Raw genomic sequence first — 18,706 nt, forward strand, 5'->3', positions numbered from 1 at the left:
GGGTCAAGACGAGACTCACTGGTTGTCAGAAGTTGGACATCGTAGCTGGGCAATCGGATCCGTTGGGCATTGTTTGGTGTCTTCACAGGCTCGCAGCACTCAAGCGGGTTGTTCTATTACGTCGACCTGGGACGCATTATTTGCTGCATTCACCATTGGAAGTAGGACCATGCGAATTTGCGCGTGTACAACTTGAGGTCAAGAACCAAGAGGGCCTACGGCGCTTGCCGCAGGAGGTGGCGCTGAACTCTACGGTTATTTGGTCTTGTTGTCCCGGGCACCATGCCCCGCGCAAACTCGCCCAAACTGTTTCTGGAGGTTCCTCTCTCTTCCCCCTCCCACCATCGCGTTCCCGTTATTCATCCACGTAAGAAACATACACAGAATGTCTAGATCCTTGCATCTTGAACACTGAGCGCACACCTGTGACGAGCATAGGGCGCCAAAAATCCTGGGGTGGCGTCCGTTCCGCCGCGCCACCATGACGATTCACGAACCACAGGACTTGCCTAGGTCGGAACAAGTTGGGCCCGTCGCGATCGCAGTATCCGCCCCTCACGGCGTCTCGCCACAAGAGAGGCACACCCCCTGACCAGTGACCGCATCGGCCGGCGGGGTGCGGCATGATACACTTTCCGCGGTACGTGGGGCGGGCACCCAGCGCTGCGCACAGGATGACGACGGTCGTGCGGAGGCGCGCCCGCCTAGGCACCCGCACGCTCGTCATCTTGGAGCGGTGGACATCCGCCCCCTATCCACTACGCTGCGGGGAAGCCACACCGCAATGGTATATATACAACGAGCAGACGTGTGGGTAGAGCACACCGCACCGCACCTTTATCACTCAACCAAACCACTTGTAACCACCCCTATCCATATCAACTCAATCATCATGCCTCTTTTCGGAAAGCACAACAAGGTATGTAGTATAAACATCGTCGACTACATCATAGATATTGACCCAATTCTTACAGAACAACGACAAGCACGACGCGAAGCATGATGCTCGCCGTGATGCCGAATTCAACGACAACCAGAACATGGGTCAGCCCGGCTTCGCCGGCCAGAACCAGAACACCATGCGCGAAGGCCAGCCAGGCTTTGCGGGCCAAACTGTGCGTACCATCCTCCGTTCCCCCATCCATCAATGCTAATCCCTCCATCTCCCAGGGCGCCGGCATGAACCACGGCATGCACGCTGACCCGTACGCCAACCAGACCTCCGCCCCGGGCACCGGGCCCAGCGCGCCCGTCCCGCCCGCCTCGCATATCAACGCCGACCCCGCGCACCGTGGCGGCGGCGGCGGTGCCTCACGCCTCGCCGGAAAGGCCGAGCGCGCGGCGGGCGCGATGGTCGGCAGCCAGGCGCTGAAGGAGAAGGGCTACCAGAAGGAGCAGGAGGCGGGCGTGTTCAAGATGCAGAGCGCGGAGATCGCGGAGGCGGAGCGCCTCGAGAAGGAGGCGCTGATGCGCCGCGAGCGCGCGGTCGCGCACGGGGCGCACCCGGATAACCGCCATTTGGGCGGGATGCAGAACGCGAACACGTTGTCGGACGTTACGGGCGGGCAGGCGGGGCACCCGACGATGGGTGGGTCTGCTGGAGGGGCTGGGTACTGATTCGGCGCACACACCGCCCAGTCGATGGGCTTGATTCGGACCTTGTAGCATAGCGCGACGTTCACTTGTATAATTGTATCGCTAGGAAGTTGATCTCTATCATTTGGCACTTATTTCCGGAACTACCTTGCCCAAGAGCCTGACAATACGGAAGGGGTGCAAATTCCCCTAACCTCAAGGTTGCCACACTCTCTCGTACTGCGAGGTCTCCGTATATGCCCGTATGAATGCGATTTTTTTCGCGACTCAGAGCAAGCCATAAGTGTTCGTGATATTAGATGTAAGCAGAGGAGCATGACGCACTTATCCTACCGAATTCTCTCGTTCTACTTCAAATTCTCTCAGACCTTCCAAACCTGTCTGCCGGCGAAGTCTACACTTCGAGACAGTGTTTCGCCTCCTGGTCAAAAACACGTCTCCCCTCAAACGCGCCAAGCTTCACCACTCTCGCCTCCCCATCTGCCCTATCGACACTCCACACCGTATGCCCCGACAGCGCAGTCGTAATGGCTATGGTCCGTATCGACGCACAGGCCCGTGCCAACTCTCCGGCCACAGCCTCTGAGGCTGTCTGTCCTTTGTGGGACCCCTCCGCGCGCAAGTCGAGAATGTCCTGCGGGTCGTCCGAGTCTGACTCGAAATACTTAGCTTCGGCTATGTGCAGGAGCTCGACGCGCGACGTGTGCAGAAGGGGGCGTATCCAGCTCTGTTGGCGGACGAGTATATCAGCCTCAGGATGAGCGCCAAGTCTCACAGTCATAGGTCGTGCGCAGTGCTCACAAAGAGGCTCGTCTGCGTCGCGGGCGGAGAACGGCGCGTGTGCGCGGGGGTCGCCTTCACGAAGAGGTGCTTCACGCCCGCATCTTGGGAGCCGTGCAACAGCAGGCTTGGGGGTGCGCCCGGAAGCACCCAGTCAGGGCCACAGCGGAGGTCAAGCGTAAGTTTCGAAGCGCGCAGGCGCGCGATGGACGCTGTGAGCTCCTCGTCCAGGTTGTGGTCGCAGAACCCCAGGCTGAGGCGGCGCACCGGGCACACGATGCCGAGTGCGCGGATGAACGTTGGGCACGCACACAACAGGTCGAGTGCAGGCCAGCAGTGCCCGGTGCCCTCGTTCTCGATTCCTGCGGCATGGGTCTCGTCCAGATGCCTGTGGAAGTCGATAGATAGTTCGTGTACGTTGGGGAAGGTGCTGCGGATGTCACGGAGCTGAGGAAGGTTCTTGTTGAGATTCAGATGCAGGGTGCGGACGGCGGAGAAGGTAAGGCCCGGGGCAGTAAAGGTGGAGAACTGCAGCGCGAAGTCTTCCAGATGACGATGGGCTCGTGCCACATCTCGCAGCACCTCGACATCCATGTTCATAGAAAGGTGGAGCCCACGAAGGGAGGATTTCATGTTGCCGACCATCTGGAGGAGAAGTGCCTGCGATTCCTCGCTGTATATGTACGTGACTGTGGAAAGATGAGCGAGGTTCGGGAGCGCGGAGATAGCCTCGGGTACGACGGGTTCGTCCATGAAGAGCACGTTGCACCCTTGAAGGTCGAGTTTCCTGAGGTTCGTGCAGTGAGCGAGGACGTGGGCAACCATCTCTCTGTCTTGAGAAGAGAAAGGCTGATCAATTTTCTCAATAGTGAGATTCTGCAGGCAGGATAATTTGCCGGGGTCACCGGAGAGTGCGAATTGGCAGAATGTGCGTAGTCCGTGGTTGCGAAGCAGCGAGACGGGCCGCTTGAGCATCTCCTTAGTAGCTTCTTCCCGTGCGAACTTGGAGGCTAGCGTTATCTTGAGCAGGTCCACGCGAGTGACGAACGCCAGAATCAGGCGGAAAACGTCGACACTGATTACAGTGGGAGGTTGGTAATGGTACGGACGGGGGTCCATATGGCATATGCAACCTATGCCCAATATATTAGTGCAGTGTGCAGTGCAGTGCATCGTTCGTGTTGATGATTCAGAAGTACTCACTCGATACGTAGGTACTGCTGCAAGTCTAATTCTACGGCGACGACCAATGTTGTGTTGTGATCGACGCCCGAGATGGTGGTAAGAGTGAGTGAGCACCTGCGCGCGATACGAGGCTAGATCCATCCGGCATATCCCGAGTGCCAATCCCGAATGGCTCGCACGCCGCCCTAGTACTTAGTCGTAGTAGTGCGACCCGAGCTGAGTAGCATACGCGTTCGCGAAGAGAAGTTGTAGACAGACACTGCATATGAGAGGCCTTGATATCAATTGCACCCCCGCGCGCAAAATGCCCAGTGAGGAGAGAATCCTGTGCAATCGAGTGTATGGCATGCTAATCCGTACATACAGCGCACGCCCACGCAGGCACCGCGCGCGCGGTAATAGGCTCCGGACATCGATCGCGACAAGTAGCTACCAAGGACCGAATGTGTTGTGTGTTTGGGATATACCGCCTCCCCGCCCGTAGACGCGGCCGGGAGGCAAAACTATATATGGCGTCTAAGGAAGGTCGTTCGTCTGTCTGTCTCAAGTCTGTCTGTCCGTGTCGCACCGCCGGTGCGTAGAGAGTCCGTTTTTGCTGCGATCGTCCGTGCGTTTGCTTTTCCTACATTCCTCTCGTACATCCTGCCTGCGCCCACCCGCGATCCGCGGCGTCGCACTCGTCCTCGTTCTCCCCCGTTGCCAGTCGGGCGCGCCACGGAGATGGTAGCGCACGTTCGACTGCGGAGCGCTTACTCGGTCGTGACCGACTTCGCCCTAGAAGACGCAAGATCTGTTAGTGCTATTGTGGGGCAACCGCGAATGCGAGGGTACTCACAAGTTCCGCGGGAAGTCGACGTCGAAGCCGTTCCTGACCGCGAGGTGGTACGAGAGCAGCTGCATCGGGATGATGTTCACGATGCCCTGCAGGCAGTCGACCGTGCGCGGCACGCGGATCGTCTTGCAGCCCTTCGGGATCGCGTCGTCCTCCTCGTTGCACACGACAATCGGCTGCGCCTTGCGCGCCGTGATCTGCGCGTACGCGGACTGCACCTTCGGGTACAGCGAGTCCTGCGTCATCACGATGATCACCGGCATGTTCTCGTCGATGAGCGCGAGTGGCCCGTGCTTCAGCTCGCCCGCGAGGATGCCCTCCGAGTGCATGTACGAGATCTCCTTGATCTTGAGCGCACCCTCGAGGCACGTCGCGTACCTAAACGGGGGAATGCGTTAGGAGGGGCACGTTAAGCCATATGCGGGGAACACTCACTGATAGCCACGACCCATGAGCAGGAGACTGCGCTGGTTCGCAAGCACACCTGTCGCAAGGTCCTGGAGGCTCTTGTCGCCCTCGAGCACCTTCTTGATCTGGCCGGGTAGTGCGTGCAGACCATCGATGATCTCATTGCGGCGCTCAGCTAGCGAGATGCGGTCCTCAGAGAGCTGGAGGGCGATCATGAGCAGCGCAATGTACTGCGAGGTGTACGCCTGTATGCCGACTATCAGTGCCCGCATTCAAGGATGCATAGAGCGCATTACGTACCTTCGTCGACGCGACACCGATCTCAGGACCCGCGTTGATGTGGACACCGCAGTGGGTTTCACGCGAGATGGTCGAACCGACGGTGTTGACGACACCGATGCAAAGCGCGCCGCGCTCCAAGCAGTAGCGCAGTGCGAGAATGCTGTCCGCGGTCTCACCGCTCTGGCTCACGAACACGCAGACATCGTCACGGAAGATGGGTGTCTTCCTGTCGAGGAAGTCCGACGCCAGCTCGACGCTGACTGGGATCTCCGTGAGCTCCTCGAAGATCGCGCGCGTCGCGATCGCGGAGTGGTAACTCGTACCGCACGCGCAGAACACGATGCGGCGGCCCCGACGGATAATGTTCAGGTACGCGCGCAGGCCACCGAGCGTGATGCGGTGCTCGTCAAAGTTGACGCGACCACGCATGGTGTTGACGACGGATTCGGGCTGCTCGTAGATCTCCTTCTGCATGAAGTGGTCGAACTTGCCCTTCATGATCTCCGCGAGCTCGATCTCGAGCGTCTCGATCGTGCGGTGCTGCGCCTTCGGCGTCTGGCCATCCTCGTTCCTACGGAGACGGTGGATGTGCAGCTCGCCCTCGGCGATATGCGCGATGTCGTCGTCCTCGAGGTAGAGGACGCGCTTCGTGTGCTCGATGATAGCAGAGGCATCAGACGCGACGAAAAACTCGATGGGCTGGGGCATGCCATCCTCGGACATGAATGCGCGAGACTGAGTGCGGAGAAGACTGGGGCCGGCGGAAGGAGGAGCAAGGAGACCGCTGGAAGTGGTCGGAGGAACGGCGACTGATGGAAATTGAGTAAATGCAATGCTTCATGCGCTCGGAATGGGACTCACGCTTGTTCGAAGCCTCGTCGGGGTTGGTGAACTCGACATCGACAAAGTCAACCTTGAGCTTCTTCTCCGTCTTGACACCAATGAGAAGGGGAGAACCACGACGAGCGGTGACGATCTCGTTGGGGTAGTGCATAGACTTGAAGACGAACGCGAAGGATCCCTCCAGCTCCTTCAGGACGGTCTTGACGAGCTCGGTGAAGTTCATGCGCTTGTCGGGTTGCGAGTCGTAGATGTACTTTGTGAGGATGGCGACCGCCTCGGTGTCGGTCTCACTCTCGAACTTGTATCCACGCTTCTGGAGAACGAGGCGGAGCGCAGCCGCATTCGTGACGATACCATTGTGGACGACAGTGAACTCGGCCTTGGGGTCGGACTTGAGAGGGTGGCAGTTGACAATGGAGGGAGGGCCGTGAGTCGCCCAGCGGGTGTGGGCAATCGAGACCTGGGAGAGGAAAGTCTTGGTGGTGTCGACGTCGGACTCGGCAATCTTCTTGCGGAGACCAGCGACCTTGCCGACCTCCTTGAAGAAGAGCATCTCTCCGGGCTTGTCACCGTCAATGCCGATTCCGGCGGAGTCATAGCCGCGGTATTCCTGGCGAGCGAGACCAGCGCAGAGGATCTCGCAAATCTGCTTCCGATCCTGGTGGGCAGAAATGTGTAAGAATTCCGTCTATATTGCACCTCTTCCGCGACGGTAACGAGCACGTTCCGGAACTGTCCAACCTGATGGATGAACCAACGGCAAAGATATGTGCGTGGAGGAGAACACACATCCCATCGTGATCGCGACAAACTCGCGCGAACTGATCATATGGCTCCTCGGTACAGCGACTGTCACTGTGGCCACGCATTCTCAGTGAGAGTCGTTGGTACCAGTGAGAGACACTCTCATAGATATGGTATATACTCGAGGATCATCGCTCTCACCGACGTGGAATAGACGCGGGTTCCTGAGCGGGGGTAATGCCGTCGCGTTGACCGAAAGCGAGCGAGACAGCGTCCGAAGACATGATGTCATCACCGCCCATGCGCCCACCTTGCAGAAACGTTGCTCCCGATAGAGACCAACATGATCCTTACACAGTCCGCCTGCTCATTTGTCGGCGATGCGGATTGCAACGGTAACGCCCCAACTGCCGCCGCAGGTGAGCGGTTCTTGACCATCGCGATGTCGCCCGTGTCCATTTGCCGATTTTCAAAGATTCATCCCAACCACAGCACGTAGAGAGACGCAACGCCCACGACAGAAGGACTATGCTCACCTTCTCCTGGAGGAAGCTGCAGTACGCGAAGATTCCGCACATGATTGGGTACGATGTCTGATTGGTGGGGTAGGTGATTGCGGGCGTTCCTAGGCGTGTACAAGCGTCCTGGGCGTGTAAAAAAGTGACTGAGGAGGAGAGAGGGCGTAAATGCGGACAGACAAGAAGAGAGGAGGGAAAGGAGGATGTGTTGGGACGATAACAAGAGGGAGGAGTTTATATTCGCTTCGGACGCGTCGCAACTGAAACCATACATGGAATCTTACGTAAGCGCGGCGGTGTGCCAAAGCCTGTCGCCACCTCCGCGCGCCCGCTCGCGCCCGCCGTCCATCGTGCCCCTGCCCGTCTCCAGGTTTTTGCGACACTGCCTCTGCGGGATACGTGCACCGCTCCCCGCACCCCCAACGGCGGGGAAGTCCTTCCGACGACGTCGATAACGGACCTGAACGATCGCTGCCGACGGTTGCTGCATGCCGCACTCGCACTCGGAGGCAGAGCGGGCTGGCTTCCAGTCGCGAGGCCCATCCACGACCCTGGCGCTCTCAGAACTCGCTCCAACCCCCAAACGTGCGCAATTATGGTTGGACTGCTCGTGGGGTTCCGGGCGCATCACCAAGGCTGAGCTATCACGTTCGAAGAACACCGCTGACGCCAGTGCGCAGGACAGCAAGGCTGAGCGCCGTTTCCTGAACATCCTCTGATCTCGCACCCTCCGGCCATTTTTGCCACACTAGGCTCGCCCGATAGCACTCCTTCTCGCCCTCCAATCTCACACGGGGACGTGTCCCCACCAAGTCTACGCGTTGGCATGTCGGACTTGGTTCTCCGGGTTCACAACGCCGCAGCTTCCCCCGCAACATCCAACTCAGTGGGACCTATATGTGCTGGCAACAAAGACTTCTGGCGCCGATGCAGCCTATCTCGTTAAACCATACATCCCTCCGACGTACTGGTTTTCTGTTTTAGTGCCGTTAAGCCCGCGACATCGTGGCCAGAAGATGGAGCTGGCTTGTCTAATCTCCGCTGTCCCCACCGGCTACCTTGCTCTCGACTGTACTTGGCCGTGCTTCCTCTGCTCTGCCGCCCGCGGTATTTGTAGTACGTCTTCCAATCCTAGTATGTCTCCGCAATGATGATCCTATCTCGGAGCAAACCTACTAGGCTTCCCGTCTATTCCTGTCACCTCAAACGAATGTCCTCGATCTTCCCTTGTGTCCTCGACCTTTCGCTGCGTTGCGCCGTCCAAAATGAAACCTCTGTCCAGCGTTGTGATCTTCAGCACCAAGCTGGCTGCCGCAATCCGACACCGTCATTTGACTGCCTCGCTGTGCCAACGAGGCAGTCTTGTACGTATGATATGTGGCGAGCCTCCGTTTTCGCTCGGGTGTTCTGCGCTTAACAAACTCGCTCTCAGGTAGATCAGGCACATTGAAAGTTCGAGCGGTACACGAGCGCACCCTTGATCTTCCGGCCACACTCACTGCCGGGGTCGTATAATGGTGCGATACTGAGTCCTCACCCAAACCTGCGCAGTAGTACCCCTGCAGTGATGAGAAGTCACTGGACAGTGTAGCTAGCGATGTCGAGCTGTAGATGTTACCATGGCATTGCAGTAGGCATCATTGAAATGTACACGCAGCCTCGCCCATATGAGACGCTAATTCCGTGCGCGAGGTCAGTCTACTCTGCGCGATGCGCGTGGCACGAGTGCCCATAGGAAAACCATGAAGCCCATCATCGACACCAACCTACCGCGCATCCGTTCGCGTCAGTCACGAACTCCGTTGGCATTAGCATATAGAAGAGGTCAAGAGTCCACTCACAAAGGCTGGAGACTCTTGATGCCGACGCGCGACGCGAGGGCGCCGGTGAGGAAGGGGAGCAATGCAGAGCCTGCCTGGCCGAAGCCCGCGATCCACCCGATGCAGCCAGTCAGGATCCAGGGAGGAAGGACGCGCGCGGCATGGTTCATGACGATGGGGTAAATGGGCCCGAGAAGGACGCCGACGAACGAGACGGCAATGCCGCCGCCGATGAGTGAGGGGACGAGCCAGATCACCAGTTCGAGCCTGTAAAGGAGACTCGCGTGAGTTATGAGGGTAAAAGGAGGATAGGCTGAAGCAAAATGTACGCGATTGCAAGGGTCGCGTAGACGTAGATCGCACGTTGTTCGCCGATCTATAGGTGATATAGGTTAGAGGGGGTGATGAAGTGGTAGGTGCGATGAAGATTTGTGTACCTTCTGGTTGACCCACAGCAAGCCGATGCGCCCCAGTGTTATCCCTGAACGCGTTGACGTCATTATAATTGATGCAATTTCGCGAACTCAGGAACTACTCACCACCGAAGAAGCCGGACGAGATGTAGCCAGATGAAGGACCGCCGCCGCGCAGCTGAATGACATAAGTAACGATCCAACCTGTTTGGGTGCCGGGTTTAAAAACGGGCAGAATTTCCGGAAGCGATCACATACGCACCTCCCAGGGTGACCTCGACGCCAACGTAGATGAGGATGAAGAACGCCAAGAGATGGAGCGCCCGCAGGCCGAATATTTGAGAGTACTTGCTGTTCGTTGTGCTCTGTTCTTCGTGGCTCGGTGTTTGCCCAATCTCCGTGAGGCAGGCTTGAGGCAACATTGATGCAGATAAGCGAGTACTCAGTATAGTGTCAAAAGTGAACACGGACTTTCTTGATCTTTGAAACGGAACACGGCGGTGAGCAAGATGACGTTGGAGAGCGCGATGCCGAGCGATACAAGGTAGTGGAACGACCAGTGGGTGATCTGGGAGAACTGGGTCGCCACCAGAGGCGAGGACAGCGCTCCGAGACCTAAGGACGGGCGGCCCGGATAGCAACATCAGCCCTGGTCTCTGGATCAGTTGAAACAAACTAAGGAACATGCCGTAGATAGCGTGCAATATGCCCATTTTCGTAGAAGCATTGTCCTTTAGGGAGGCGACGAAGCCATTTGCGCTGGCGTCCTAAAGAAAGTTTCAGATGCATGGCAAGAGACGCAAAATATTCGTAAAAGTCGACCTGGAGAGATAGCCCGAACCCGTTGATCGCGTAGCCGAGGATGAAGACAGGGAAAGGGGGCGCAGGCGCTGCGAGAGAGTAACCGACGACCTGCACCAACGCGCCTATAAGACCAAAGTGAGGGGACGCGCATGAAAGTTGGAAGTTCACATCGCAACGTACCAATAACCATGACCTGAAAAGCTACCGTGAGTGTCTCTGAAATGTGCAAACCTATAGCGGACGCACCTTGCCGAATCCAAGACGATCGGTTAACCATACGTTTGCCGCGGCTCCGGCGACGAAACCCTGACGGTCGAGGTTAGCGGAGGCACAGATTCAAATGAGGACTTTTGGACGCACAATGCAATTGAAGACGAAGATCAGGGACACGACTGCGAAGCCGACCTGCAGCGCACTGTAAGAGGGACTCGTCTCAAGAAGTGAATGAAGGGCGTACGTGATAGACAGATTGTATGCGGGGTAACAGAGGTCCCGTTGTGCCATCGTTCCAGCCGGCCATAAAATGGCTCCAGCACAGAGTCGCAAACTGTATCCTTGCTTTGATTTTCATAGCAGGCGTTACAGCGGGGAAGGTCGTCGACTGTGCACGACTGGGCTGCTCGCTCTCCGCTGCCGCGTTAGTCTCGACATAATCTATTTGCCTCCCCTCGTTCGTGGATCCTGCCGCTGGAGTAGCCGACTTGTGAGGAAGATGGGGCAACCGAGAGTGCATTTCGGATAGTTCGACCTCCATGCTGGAACACGATTTAGCAAAGCTAAATTCGAAGATGAGAGGGGGGATCTGAAGTGGCCACAATATTGTGCTCACCTGAACTGGGAGAACATCCTTTTATCTTGCCCCGCGAATGCGCTGAGCAATCCGAGCACGCGATTTGCCCCAGGGGTCGCGCATGGCCCACTGCTACGGTGCTGTAGGCCAACTTGGACTGGACGGGGTGTAAGTACAATGTAAGTACGTCGTTAAGTTCCAGGTAATACCGCTTGCGCAAGAACGTTATACCGAAGTTCCTCCGACACGCGTTATACGGGCGCTAGGACCGGGAACAGCCGAAATCCCGCCCTCCTCCAAAAACCAGCGTCAATACTTCGTCCTCCTCCGCGTCCTTGGGCCTCTCGTCCAGCAACGCCCACCCTCTAACGCCATCCTCCTAACGCACCGTCTATAGCTGCTCAACCTACACGACTGATACGACCAAGAACCACTACGCTTTGATAGCGTCAGACCACATAGCTGTTCTTTGTTCACATCAACACCCCTTCTGGTCTAGCATTCTGGTGGCATCACGAGCCCATGGCGCACGCGCAGAAGCCTTCCGTGGACAGCGAGATCCACGAACTCAACGCCGAGGCTGACTTCCTCGAGGCGAAGACGACCATTGTCCCGCACGGCGTGAACGGCGAGGACACGAAGCTCCAGGCCCACAACTCCGATCCTGACGCACAAGCCATGGTCATCGAGTCGCTCCGCGCCCAAGTTCAGGACCTCTTCTCGCAAGTGACACAGCTCAACAACAAGCTTGTGCGGTCCTACGACCGCGTCTCGGATCTCGAGGATGAGTTGCACGTTACTTCGTCGAACCTTCGCCAAACCACGCTGAAGATCTCGCAACTCGAACTGGAGCGCACGCAACATCTGTCCGCGTTGAGCACAGGTCTACTTGTGGAGAAATCGCATGTCACGACGGAACTCAACCGTCTCATGGAGAGAGCAACAGAGGAGGCTGCGCGGCGGGGACAGGCAGAGTCCGCGCGGCATGAGATCGAGCAGGAGCTGGACGACCTCAGTGCGGGCTTATTCAACCAAGCCAACACCATGGTTGCTGAGGCGCGTATGGCGGCGGCGCGGAGTGCCCGTAAACTCGAAGAGACCGAGACGGCACTCCGGGGAGCCGAAGAGATCGTCGGCGTGCTGCAGGCGCAAATGCAGGCTCTCCAGGCGGAGAAGGAGCAGGCGGACGTGCGGGTGGAGGAAATGCGCGGGCGGATGGGCAAAGGCAAGTGGGTCGATCGCTCACCAGACGGCGGTCGCCCGCATCGTCCACGCCTTCTGTCAACGCACGTTCCATACCACGAATTCCTTGTCTTCATTTCTCACCTCCGAGCTATTCGTCCGGCATCAGCGCAACCGCCCGCCATGTCCACCCTTCTTCCGCTACCGCTGCTCGCGCGTCTCGTTGCAGAGGACTCGTACGTTACTTCAATTTTGTGTACTTGGACATTAGCTGAAATATTGCGTTCAGAGATCCGACTGTTCGGCTGGACTTGGCACCTTCGCTCAACTGGCTGTCGAGGCGGTCCGTCCTTGCAGCTATCCACAACGGGCAGCTCACAGTGGAGCCTATGCAATTTGCGACCCTTTTGGAAGAGCTCGCACCGCCCAGTATACCCGCCAGCTCCCATAATACCCACATCGTTTGCGCCCTCTGCGGCATCCCAATCTACAGCAACAGCTCTGATTCTCCAGCGACCACACCCACCACCCCAAATGCTGCTCGTTCGGGCTCACAGAGCGCTTCCTGGTCGACGGCTTTGTTCAAGAACGTCCGTGCAGGGGACATCACCCTTCCCACTTCGTTCACTGGCAACGGCCGTCACTCCGCTCAGTTCGCCCTAACAAGTTCCGAGCCTCCCTCGCAGGTGTACATTTTCCGCCTCGAAGGGACATCATCGGGGCTCCCAGTCTCTCTACCCCTCTCAACACAACCACCCGGTACGCCGACTCGTCAATCCACCATTTACCCGCTGTGCACGTCAGGGTGGTGTTTGGCGCGCTTGCGTATGACATGTTCCCTATGGGCATTCGTCCGAACCGGTATCGTTGAGAAGGTCTGGGAGGAGCCCCCCTTTACGGATCGCCCGAACCCCGCCCAGCTCGCCATGAACGGTGCCGACAAGAAACACGACGGCACGAATGGCGTTGGGCCTGCTCCCGCCATTCCTCCGCGCCGGTCAAAGATAGGCCTGGGATCGATTTGGGGTTCGATGCAGCGTAGCCTGAGCGGGACGCGCGAACCGGAGAAGGACGCTGCGAAGCCGAGGGAGCCGCCGAAGGACGATGTGCGGCCAAAGCTTCCCCCAAGAGACCCGTCGCGCAAGAGCCTGCCGCCTCCGCCGCCCGTACATCCTTCCATCGCGTCGCATGCGCCCACGAAGTCGGTCGGGGGACAAGTCCATTCCGTGCCGCCACCGCCGCTCCCGAGGCGGAACAAGGGACGCGATACGACGCCTGCCGTCCCCGAGCCTGAGCTTAAATTGGCTGAGGCAGAAGCCCCGAACGGCCAGGCACAGCCCGTGGACGAGGCTCCCGCAGCTGAGCCTCGGGCGAGCACCGAGGAGCAACCCAAGGAGGCACCAGTACCTCCCACAACAGAGCTTCTTGTCCCTCCTACACAAGTCTCCCGCACGGAGTCGCAAGACTCATTCACGACGCCCACCGAAGAGCTCGCGCCACCGTTCTCCGTTTCTCCCGCCCCCACGGCCGTACCTCTTCCGCCCTCCCAAGCTCCGTCACCCGAGCCTCAAGAGACAGAACAACCACCCTCGGAAACAGCGGAAACCGGCACCCCGTCGGAGGCAACCCCCGCGCCCACACCTGCACCTGCGGTTCCGCCTACAGTCACAGATGACAAGCCGCCCTCGCGCACCGCGTCCCCCGTACCCCCACCTCTCCCTCGGAGAGCTGCTGCGCGTGCGCGCCCGTCGTCCGTGAGCGTCCCGCAGGCCGCAGAGGAGGCGAAAGCCGCTTCCGCAGAGCCTGCGGCGCAGGCGTCGGAGGGCGAAGCGGCAGTCGAGAACGGTGCCGACGCGTCTGTACCTGCGGAGGGTGCTGCGCAGACCGAGCTGTCGGTTCCAGTAACGGAGGAGCCAGAGCCCATCGCGTCTGAGTCCGAGGCAGTGGAGCCTCCCGCCCAGGCCGACGTCCCAGTGGTGTCTGCGGACGCGAAGAGCGAGGAGAAGCACGAGCCCCAGGTGAACGGAGACAGCGTGCCCCCCGCACCGGAGTCGGACGCGAAGGACGAGCCTGTGGAGGCGGAGGAGGCGGAGAAGGAGAAGGAGGACGAGGGCCAGTACGTGGGCGATGCGACTTGGGAGGAGCGCACGTACAAGGAGCTCGTGCGTCTGCGCGAGGAGATGTTCTGGGCGCGCGTCGGCGCGGTCGTGCACTGATGTGCGCGCGGTCGAAAACTGGTTGCCGGGTGGCGAGGGCGGGGGGCGTTGTGATACCCAGTCTATGGTGGTGGCAGCGGTGGTGTTCAGTGGGTGATTGTTTCGGTGGGTGATCTTATGCGCAGGTGGTAGATGAGCGGGTTGGACGAGGGCATCTAATATGTCGCTTATGCTAGTATTACTGTTGTACGGAGTCCGGACAGCATGCATATAATCTAAACGGACTGTCTTCATGTCACACTCTATCGTAGAAGCTGCACCAAATTCTGAACTTACGATGATTAACCATGAGACGTGTTAGTCAGGTTAAACACCATAAGATACCATGGCTGCTGGGCGGACGCGCGAGCGTGAAGCAAACATTAGTTCTGATCAAGTGGCCAAATCTGACTGTGTTAACGTTCAGCGTGTGTCGTGTTCGATAATGCTCGCGATGTTCCATTCAAGCGAGCGCAAGTACTCTAAAGACAGTCTGATATTACAACATACCCATCACGCTGGATACGTGAGCGTTGAGACACGGATATATAGGTCCGACTCAGTACCTGTCCCTGCGCCTGGAGGAGTCGTACTTGTCTGTCGAACGGTCGCCCCGCCGATCCCGCTCCCGGTCGCGGTCCTTGCGGGACGAATCGTAGTCGCGGTCGCGGTCTCGACGAGAAGAGCTCTCATCCCGTCGCCGTTCGCTGTAGCGGTCCCTGTCCTTTTCCCTCTCGCGGTCACTCTCGCGATACCTATCCTTGTCCCGGTCATCGCGCCGGCTGTCCCGGTCCCTCCTGCGGTCTGGTGATGGCGACCTCGAGGGCTTTCCCGAGCCGTGTCTCGAGGAAGGCGCAGGTGAGCGCGGCCTCGACGAGACCTCCCGTCCACTTCCGCTTCCACTCTCGCCCTCGCCGCCGCGGTCCTTCTTGATGACGGGCACGTACCGCCGCTCCGGACGCGCCTTCCCGCCCCGTTTCTTGCTCCCATCGTCGAACACCTCCTTCTCCTTCGCGCCAATCCCCAGGAGCGCCGGGCGTGACTGCGGGAGCCACGGCTCTACAAGGCCCTTGCCGCGCTTGCTCGCCGCCTGCCCCTCCTTCCAGCCCATGCCGCGGAGGAGCGCGGCGCCAAACTGCGCGACGGGCACGCGCTCGTAGTCGTCGAGCGACGCAGACTCGGGCAGCTCCTCGACGTCCTGTTTGTACACGTCGTCCTCGCTCGGCGGGGGTATGATCTCGATCTGCGGGCCCTCGATGTCTCCGCCTGACGCGGCAGAGGCTAGGATCGCGCGCAGCGCTCGCTGGTCGTCCGTCTCCTCCTCCTTCTTCACTTCCTCGGCCTGCGCGGGGGCGTCGGCAGCGGGCATAGGCTCATCCTCGGCATCGTCGACCTTGAGCCGTTTCTTCATCTGCAGCCCTGTGAGGACGGGCCCGGAGTTGATGGTGTCGCGCGTGCCGAGCCCGCCCACGGAGCCGTCCGCGCCGGTTACCGCGGTGGCCCCGGGCGGGACGTACAGCTGCTTGCGTTTGCGCGCGAGCTCGCGCCAGTCTTTGTTTTTCAGCGCAGGGATGACAAGGGGGCCTTCAGGCTTGGGCTTCTCGCGTACGCTGTCATATGGGCGTGCTGCTGTGAGTTGAAGACCCGCACAGTGAGAGGTAAGGAGAGGACACACCGCTGTACGCCGAACTGGTCGAACCCGGTCACGAGTTCATCCTCGTTTCCAGAATCTTCATCTGAGCTGTCGCGCTCGGTGTATGTGCGCGAGTGCTGCTTTGGAGAGGGCGGGGAGCTGCGGGCTAGAGGGCTGTTGGGGGTGCTGGTGCCTGAGAGATGGCGGGGGAGGGTGGGGACTTTGAAGGACGAATCTGAGTCAGACTCAGCGCGGGATGATGGCGTGGGTCTGCGAATCGTGAACGAGACTTTTGCTGGGGGCGCGGTCGACGAGGACATGGCGGTTTAGGGTAGAGAAACGCTCACAGCTCTTGCGGTATCGAAGCGTGAGACACTCATGTGGGCGTCAACGGCGATGGACAACAAGGCCAAACAACCCGCTGCCTCCTAGACTCGATCGCCGCCGCTTGCTTTTCTACTACTACGACTGCTGGTGGTCGCTCATTGTTTGCACCGCCCGTGGACGCGCAAGGGAAGCGGTCAGGACGGTAAGAGTCAGACTTTGCAACGAAAGACTGAGCTGACTATATTGGCGGAACCAGGATGCAGCTTGCTAATTTACCACCTTACTTCGAGGCTCCGGCTTCCATGCGGCCCAGACCAACGTCGACGTAGGCTACGATCCAGGCGTTACGTTCACCTTCTACTCTTTTGCTCCTACTAGGGTGATGCTCTCCGTGCTGGCAGTGTGAGAACGGTAGGGGGCAGCTCAGGGAAAGTAGCTGTGGGACACGATTGACGTAAGTACCGCTCTGGAGAGACGGCGCCAGCTGCTGTTTCCTCGATTCTTGACTACGCCCACATGATTCCGTATGATACTCCCATGGCTGCACTAGATATCCCGGATCCCAGGACTGTGAAACCAGACCGCGAGCTTGATTGTGGGTTCGCGAAGTCGAAGGGACCAAACAACACACTACGCATCTGATAGTTATAATCTGGCAGTCGCGTCGCTCGACCTCCTCCTTTCTGCCAGTCAGTCCCCCCTCTCAGCTCTGCCCTGACACGTCCACTCTTGCTCGCACGACATGGCACCCAAACCCGCAGAGGTCGAGGAGACTGAGAAGCCGGACCCCAGGGCGCCGCGTATCATCCTGCGCACCCTCCCCTCGCTGTCGTTCTCAACCCCCACCCACACGGTCCGCATTCAGCTGTCCATACGCCCTCAGGCGCGTGAGAAAGGTGCGTACACTCTCAGCTCAAACATCCTCTCCACTCCCCGCTCATGTTCCCATCTTGCTATAGACCCCCGGAGCCGCGCATGGCTCGGCGCGCCGCGACCCGAGTCGCACGCTGTAGACGCCGGGATACGGGAGGCTCTGGTGAAACAGCGCGCAGCCATTTCCGACAGGATCAAAGAGAGGAGCAACAGAGTCCAAACACTCATGCCGAAGCTCTCGAAAGACATCGAGCTGCTACCGGATGCTCTGGAGTCCCTATTCGCCGAAATCGACCCTACCCTTTGTCGGGCCGCATTGTCTATCCCCTTCCCACAGGACTCTACGCTCGTTCTAGCAGCGCAGGTCTCCTCCCCTGCCGTCATCGCCAAAGCCGTCCAACTAGAGGAGCTCGTCAATGGGATCAGGGCAAGCATGGCGGAGATCGAGACAGCCCTCAAGGAGATCCAAGCTGACGTTGGGGGGATCAAATTGGACCACATCGATATCGAGATGGCGAGCGTCGTGGTGAGCTGGGCGGCGCGCGTCCAGGTGATGAACGATCGTCTCGATGGGGTCGCCAGGACGCTCCAGCTGTATGCGGCTCTGCGCGTCGCTGCAGCCCGGATCCAGCCTATGGGAGGGAGCCGCTAGCAAACGGCACTCTCTCGCTCTCTACAGCTCGTCGCTGTCATCCTGTTTGTCTCCATATGGTCAGTGTCAGTATACGTACATCTCGATGATACACGCCATTTTTACTCATCCGCATATTTCCGCTCTAGCCGTTTGGTATCTTGCGCGCTCTTGTTGTTTCCGAGTTCACTTACGTCGCTCTCATTCACGCCCGCTCTACACATGCTCTCTGAGTCTCTCCCTCTCATCTGGTTGATGTTTTGTTGTTCTCCAGTATACTTTGATCAGTGCTGTCGAAACCCGCGGGCGCCGTTCTCGTTATCGCTTGCTGATGATGTTGTACACTACGTGTAGATTTTCCCAAGGCACTGCGCTATCTATCAAATACAGGGTCCGTGATGAGCCCAATTGAACTTTGTCACTGCGTGCCTAAAGTTGTGGATGAGTGTCTTGCAGTGCAAGATGATCTATGCGCGTCGATGATCCTGACCAACAGCGCCAAACACTGGGCGCCACAAATACACTGTACAGGAACATGTGGCGCATCTCTCCGAACCTAGCTCTCTCGAAATTCGGACCTCTGTCTATGCATACTGATCCACTTTCACGCGCTCAACTTCGCCTATTTCTGCCCCTGATGGAGAAGCCGGGAAGCTGAACAGACCCTTACGATGACTCGGACAGTGCGCCCGCCGGAAAGCGCGTGGCCACTGCGGCAGGCCAAATAACGCCCAACGGTACCGTGCTCGCTCGGTTCAACCCTATTCGACCTCGAGAGTCGCGCGACGCACCCTCCCGCCGACGCGTGCTTGACACTCTTGGAGGCGAGTCGGACACATACTCTGTTGGT

General features: G+C 58.7%; 7 protein-coding genes across 7 annotated transcripts; 3 read left to right on the forward strand and 4 right to left on the reverse strand.

The window, feature by feature from the left end:
* Positions 1 to 892: 892 nt before the first annotated feature.
* On the forward strand, positions 893 to 1,617 carry TRAVEDRAFT_22867 (uncharacterized protein; the record flags this gene model as incomplete). Its single annotated transcript, XM_008043547.1, has 3 exons — positions 893 to 919; positions 975 to 1,115; positions 1,171 to 1,617. The coding sequence occupies 3 exons, from the start codon at positions 893 to 895 to the stop codon at positions 1,615 to 1,617; spliced, it is 615 nt and encodes a 204-aa protein (XP_008041738.1).
* A 1,188-nt stretch (positions 1,618 to 2,805) lies between these two features.
* TRAVEDRAFT_60370 (uncharacterized protein) lies at positions 2,806 to 3,201 on the reverse strand (the record flags this gene model as incomplete). Its single annotated transcript, XM_008044145.1, has 2 exons — positions 2,806 to 2,958; positions 2,994 to 3,201. The coding sequence occupies 2 exons, from the start codon at positions 3,199 to 3,201 to the stop codon at positions 2,816 to 2,818; spliced, it is 351 nt and encodes a 116-aa protein (XP_008042336.1). The 3' UTR covers positions 2,806 to 2,815.
* A 687-nt stretch (positions 3,202 to 3,888) lies between these two features.
* Positions 3,889 to 7,359, reverse strand: TRAVEDRAFT_172749 (L-glutamine D-fructose 6-phosphate amidotransferase). The gene is made up of 6 exons (XM_008044146.1): positions 7,207 to 7,359; positions 5,945 to 6,584; positions 5,102 to 5,892; positions 4,829 to 5,046; positions 4,397 to 4,771; positions 3,889 to 4,335 (listed from the first exon to the last, which is right to left on the reverse strand). The coding sequence occupies exons 1-6, from the start codon at positions 7,246 to 7,248 to the stop codon at positions 4,311 to 4,313; spliced, it is 2,091 nt and encodes a 696-aa protein (XP_008042337.1). The 5' UTR covers positions 7,249 to 7,359; the 3' UTR covers positions 3,889 to 4,310.
* Positions 7,360 to 8,881: 1,522 nt separating this feature from the next.
* Positions 8,882 to 10,979, reverse strand: TRAVEDRAFT_51214 (MFS general substrate transporter; the record flags this gene model as incomplete). Its single annotated transcript, XM_008043826.1, has 13 exons — positions 8,882 to 8,954; positions 9,030 to 9,275; positions 9,338 to 9,384; positions 9,446 to 9,489; positions 9,548 to 9,625; positions 9,684 to 9,830; positions 9,893 to 10,036; positions 10,098 to 10,188; positions 10,244 to 10,347; positions 10,406 to 10,418; positions 10,472 to 10,531; positions 10,586 to 10,630; positions 10,683 to 10,979. 13 exons carry the CDS (start codon positions 10,977 to 10,979, stop codon positions 8,882 to 8,884), a joined length of 1,389 nt encoding a protein of 462 aa, XP_008042017.1.
* A 381-nt stretch (positions 10,980 to 11,360) lies between these two features.
* TRAVEDRAFT_30970 (uncharacterized protein) lies at positions 11,361 to 14,696 on the forward strand. The gene is made up of 2 exons (XM_008043618.1): positions 11,361 to 12,433; positions 12,487 to 14,696. The coding sequence occupies exons 1-2, from the start codon at positions 11,538 to 11,540 to the stop codon at positions 14,411 to 14,413; spliced, it is 2,823 nt and encodes a 940-aa protein (XP_008041809.1). The 5' UTR covers positions 11,361 to 11,537; the 3' UTR covers positions 14,414 to 14,696.
* Positions 14,697 to 14,824: 128 nt separating this feature from the next.
* Positions 14,825 to 16,891, reverse strand: TRAVEDRAFT_74053 (uncharacterized protein; the record flags this gene model as incomplete). The annotated part of the gene is made up of 3 exons (XM_008044147.1): positions 14,825 to 16,002; positions 16,068 to 16,295; positions 16,869 to 16,891. The coding sequence occupies 3 exons, from the start codon at positions 16,889 to 16,891 to the stop codon at positions 14,952 to 14,954; spliced, it is 1,302 nt and encodes a 433-aa protein (XP_008042338.1). The 3' UTR covers positions 14,825 to 14,951.
* A 203-nt stretch (positions 16,892 to 17,094) lies between these two features.
* On the forward strand, positions 17,095 to 17,877 carry TRAVEDRAFT_22871 (uncharacterized protein; the record flags this gene model as incomplete). Its single annotated transcript, XM_008043548.1, has 2 exons — positions 17,095 to 17,248; positions 17,312 to 17,877. 2 exons carry the CDS (start codon positions 17,095 to 17,097, stop codon positions 17,875 to 17,877), a joined length of 720 nt encoding a protein of 239 aa, XP_008041739.1.
* Positions 17,878 to 18,706: the final 829 nt, after the last annotated feature.

Source organism: Trametes versicolor (genome assembly GCF_000271585.1).
Source record: "Trametes versicolor FP-101664 SS1 unplaced genomic scaffold TRAVEscaffold_10, whole genome shotgun sequence".
NCBI classification, from domain to species: Eukaryota; Fungi; Basidiomycota; class Agaricomycetes; order Polyporales; family Polyporaceae; genus Trametes; species Trametes versicolor.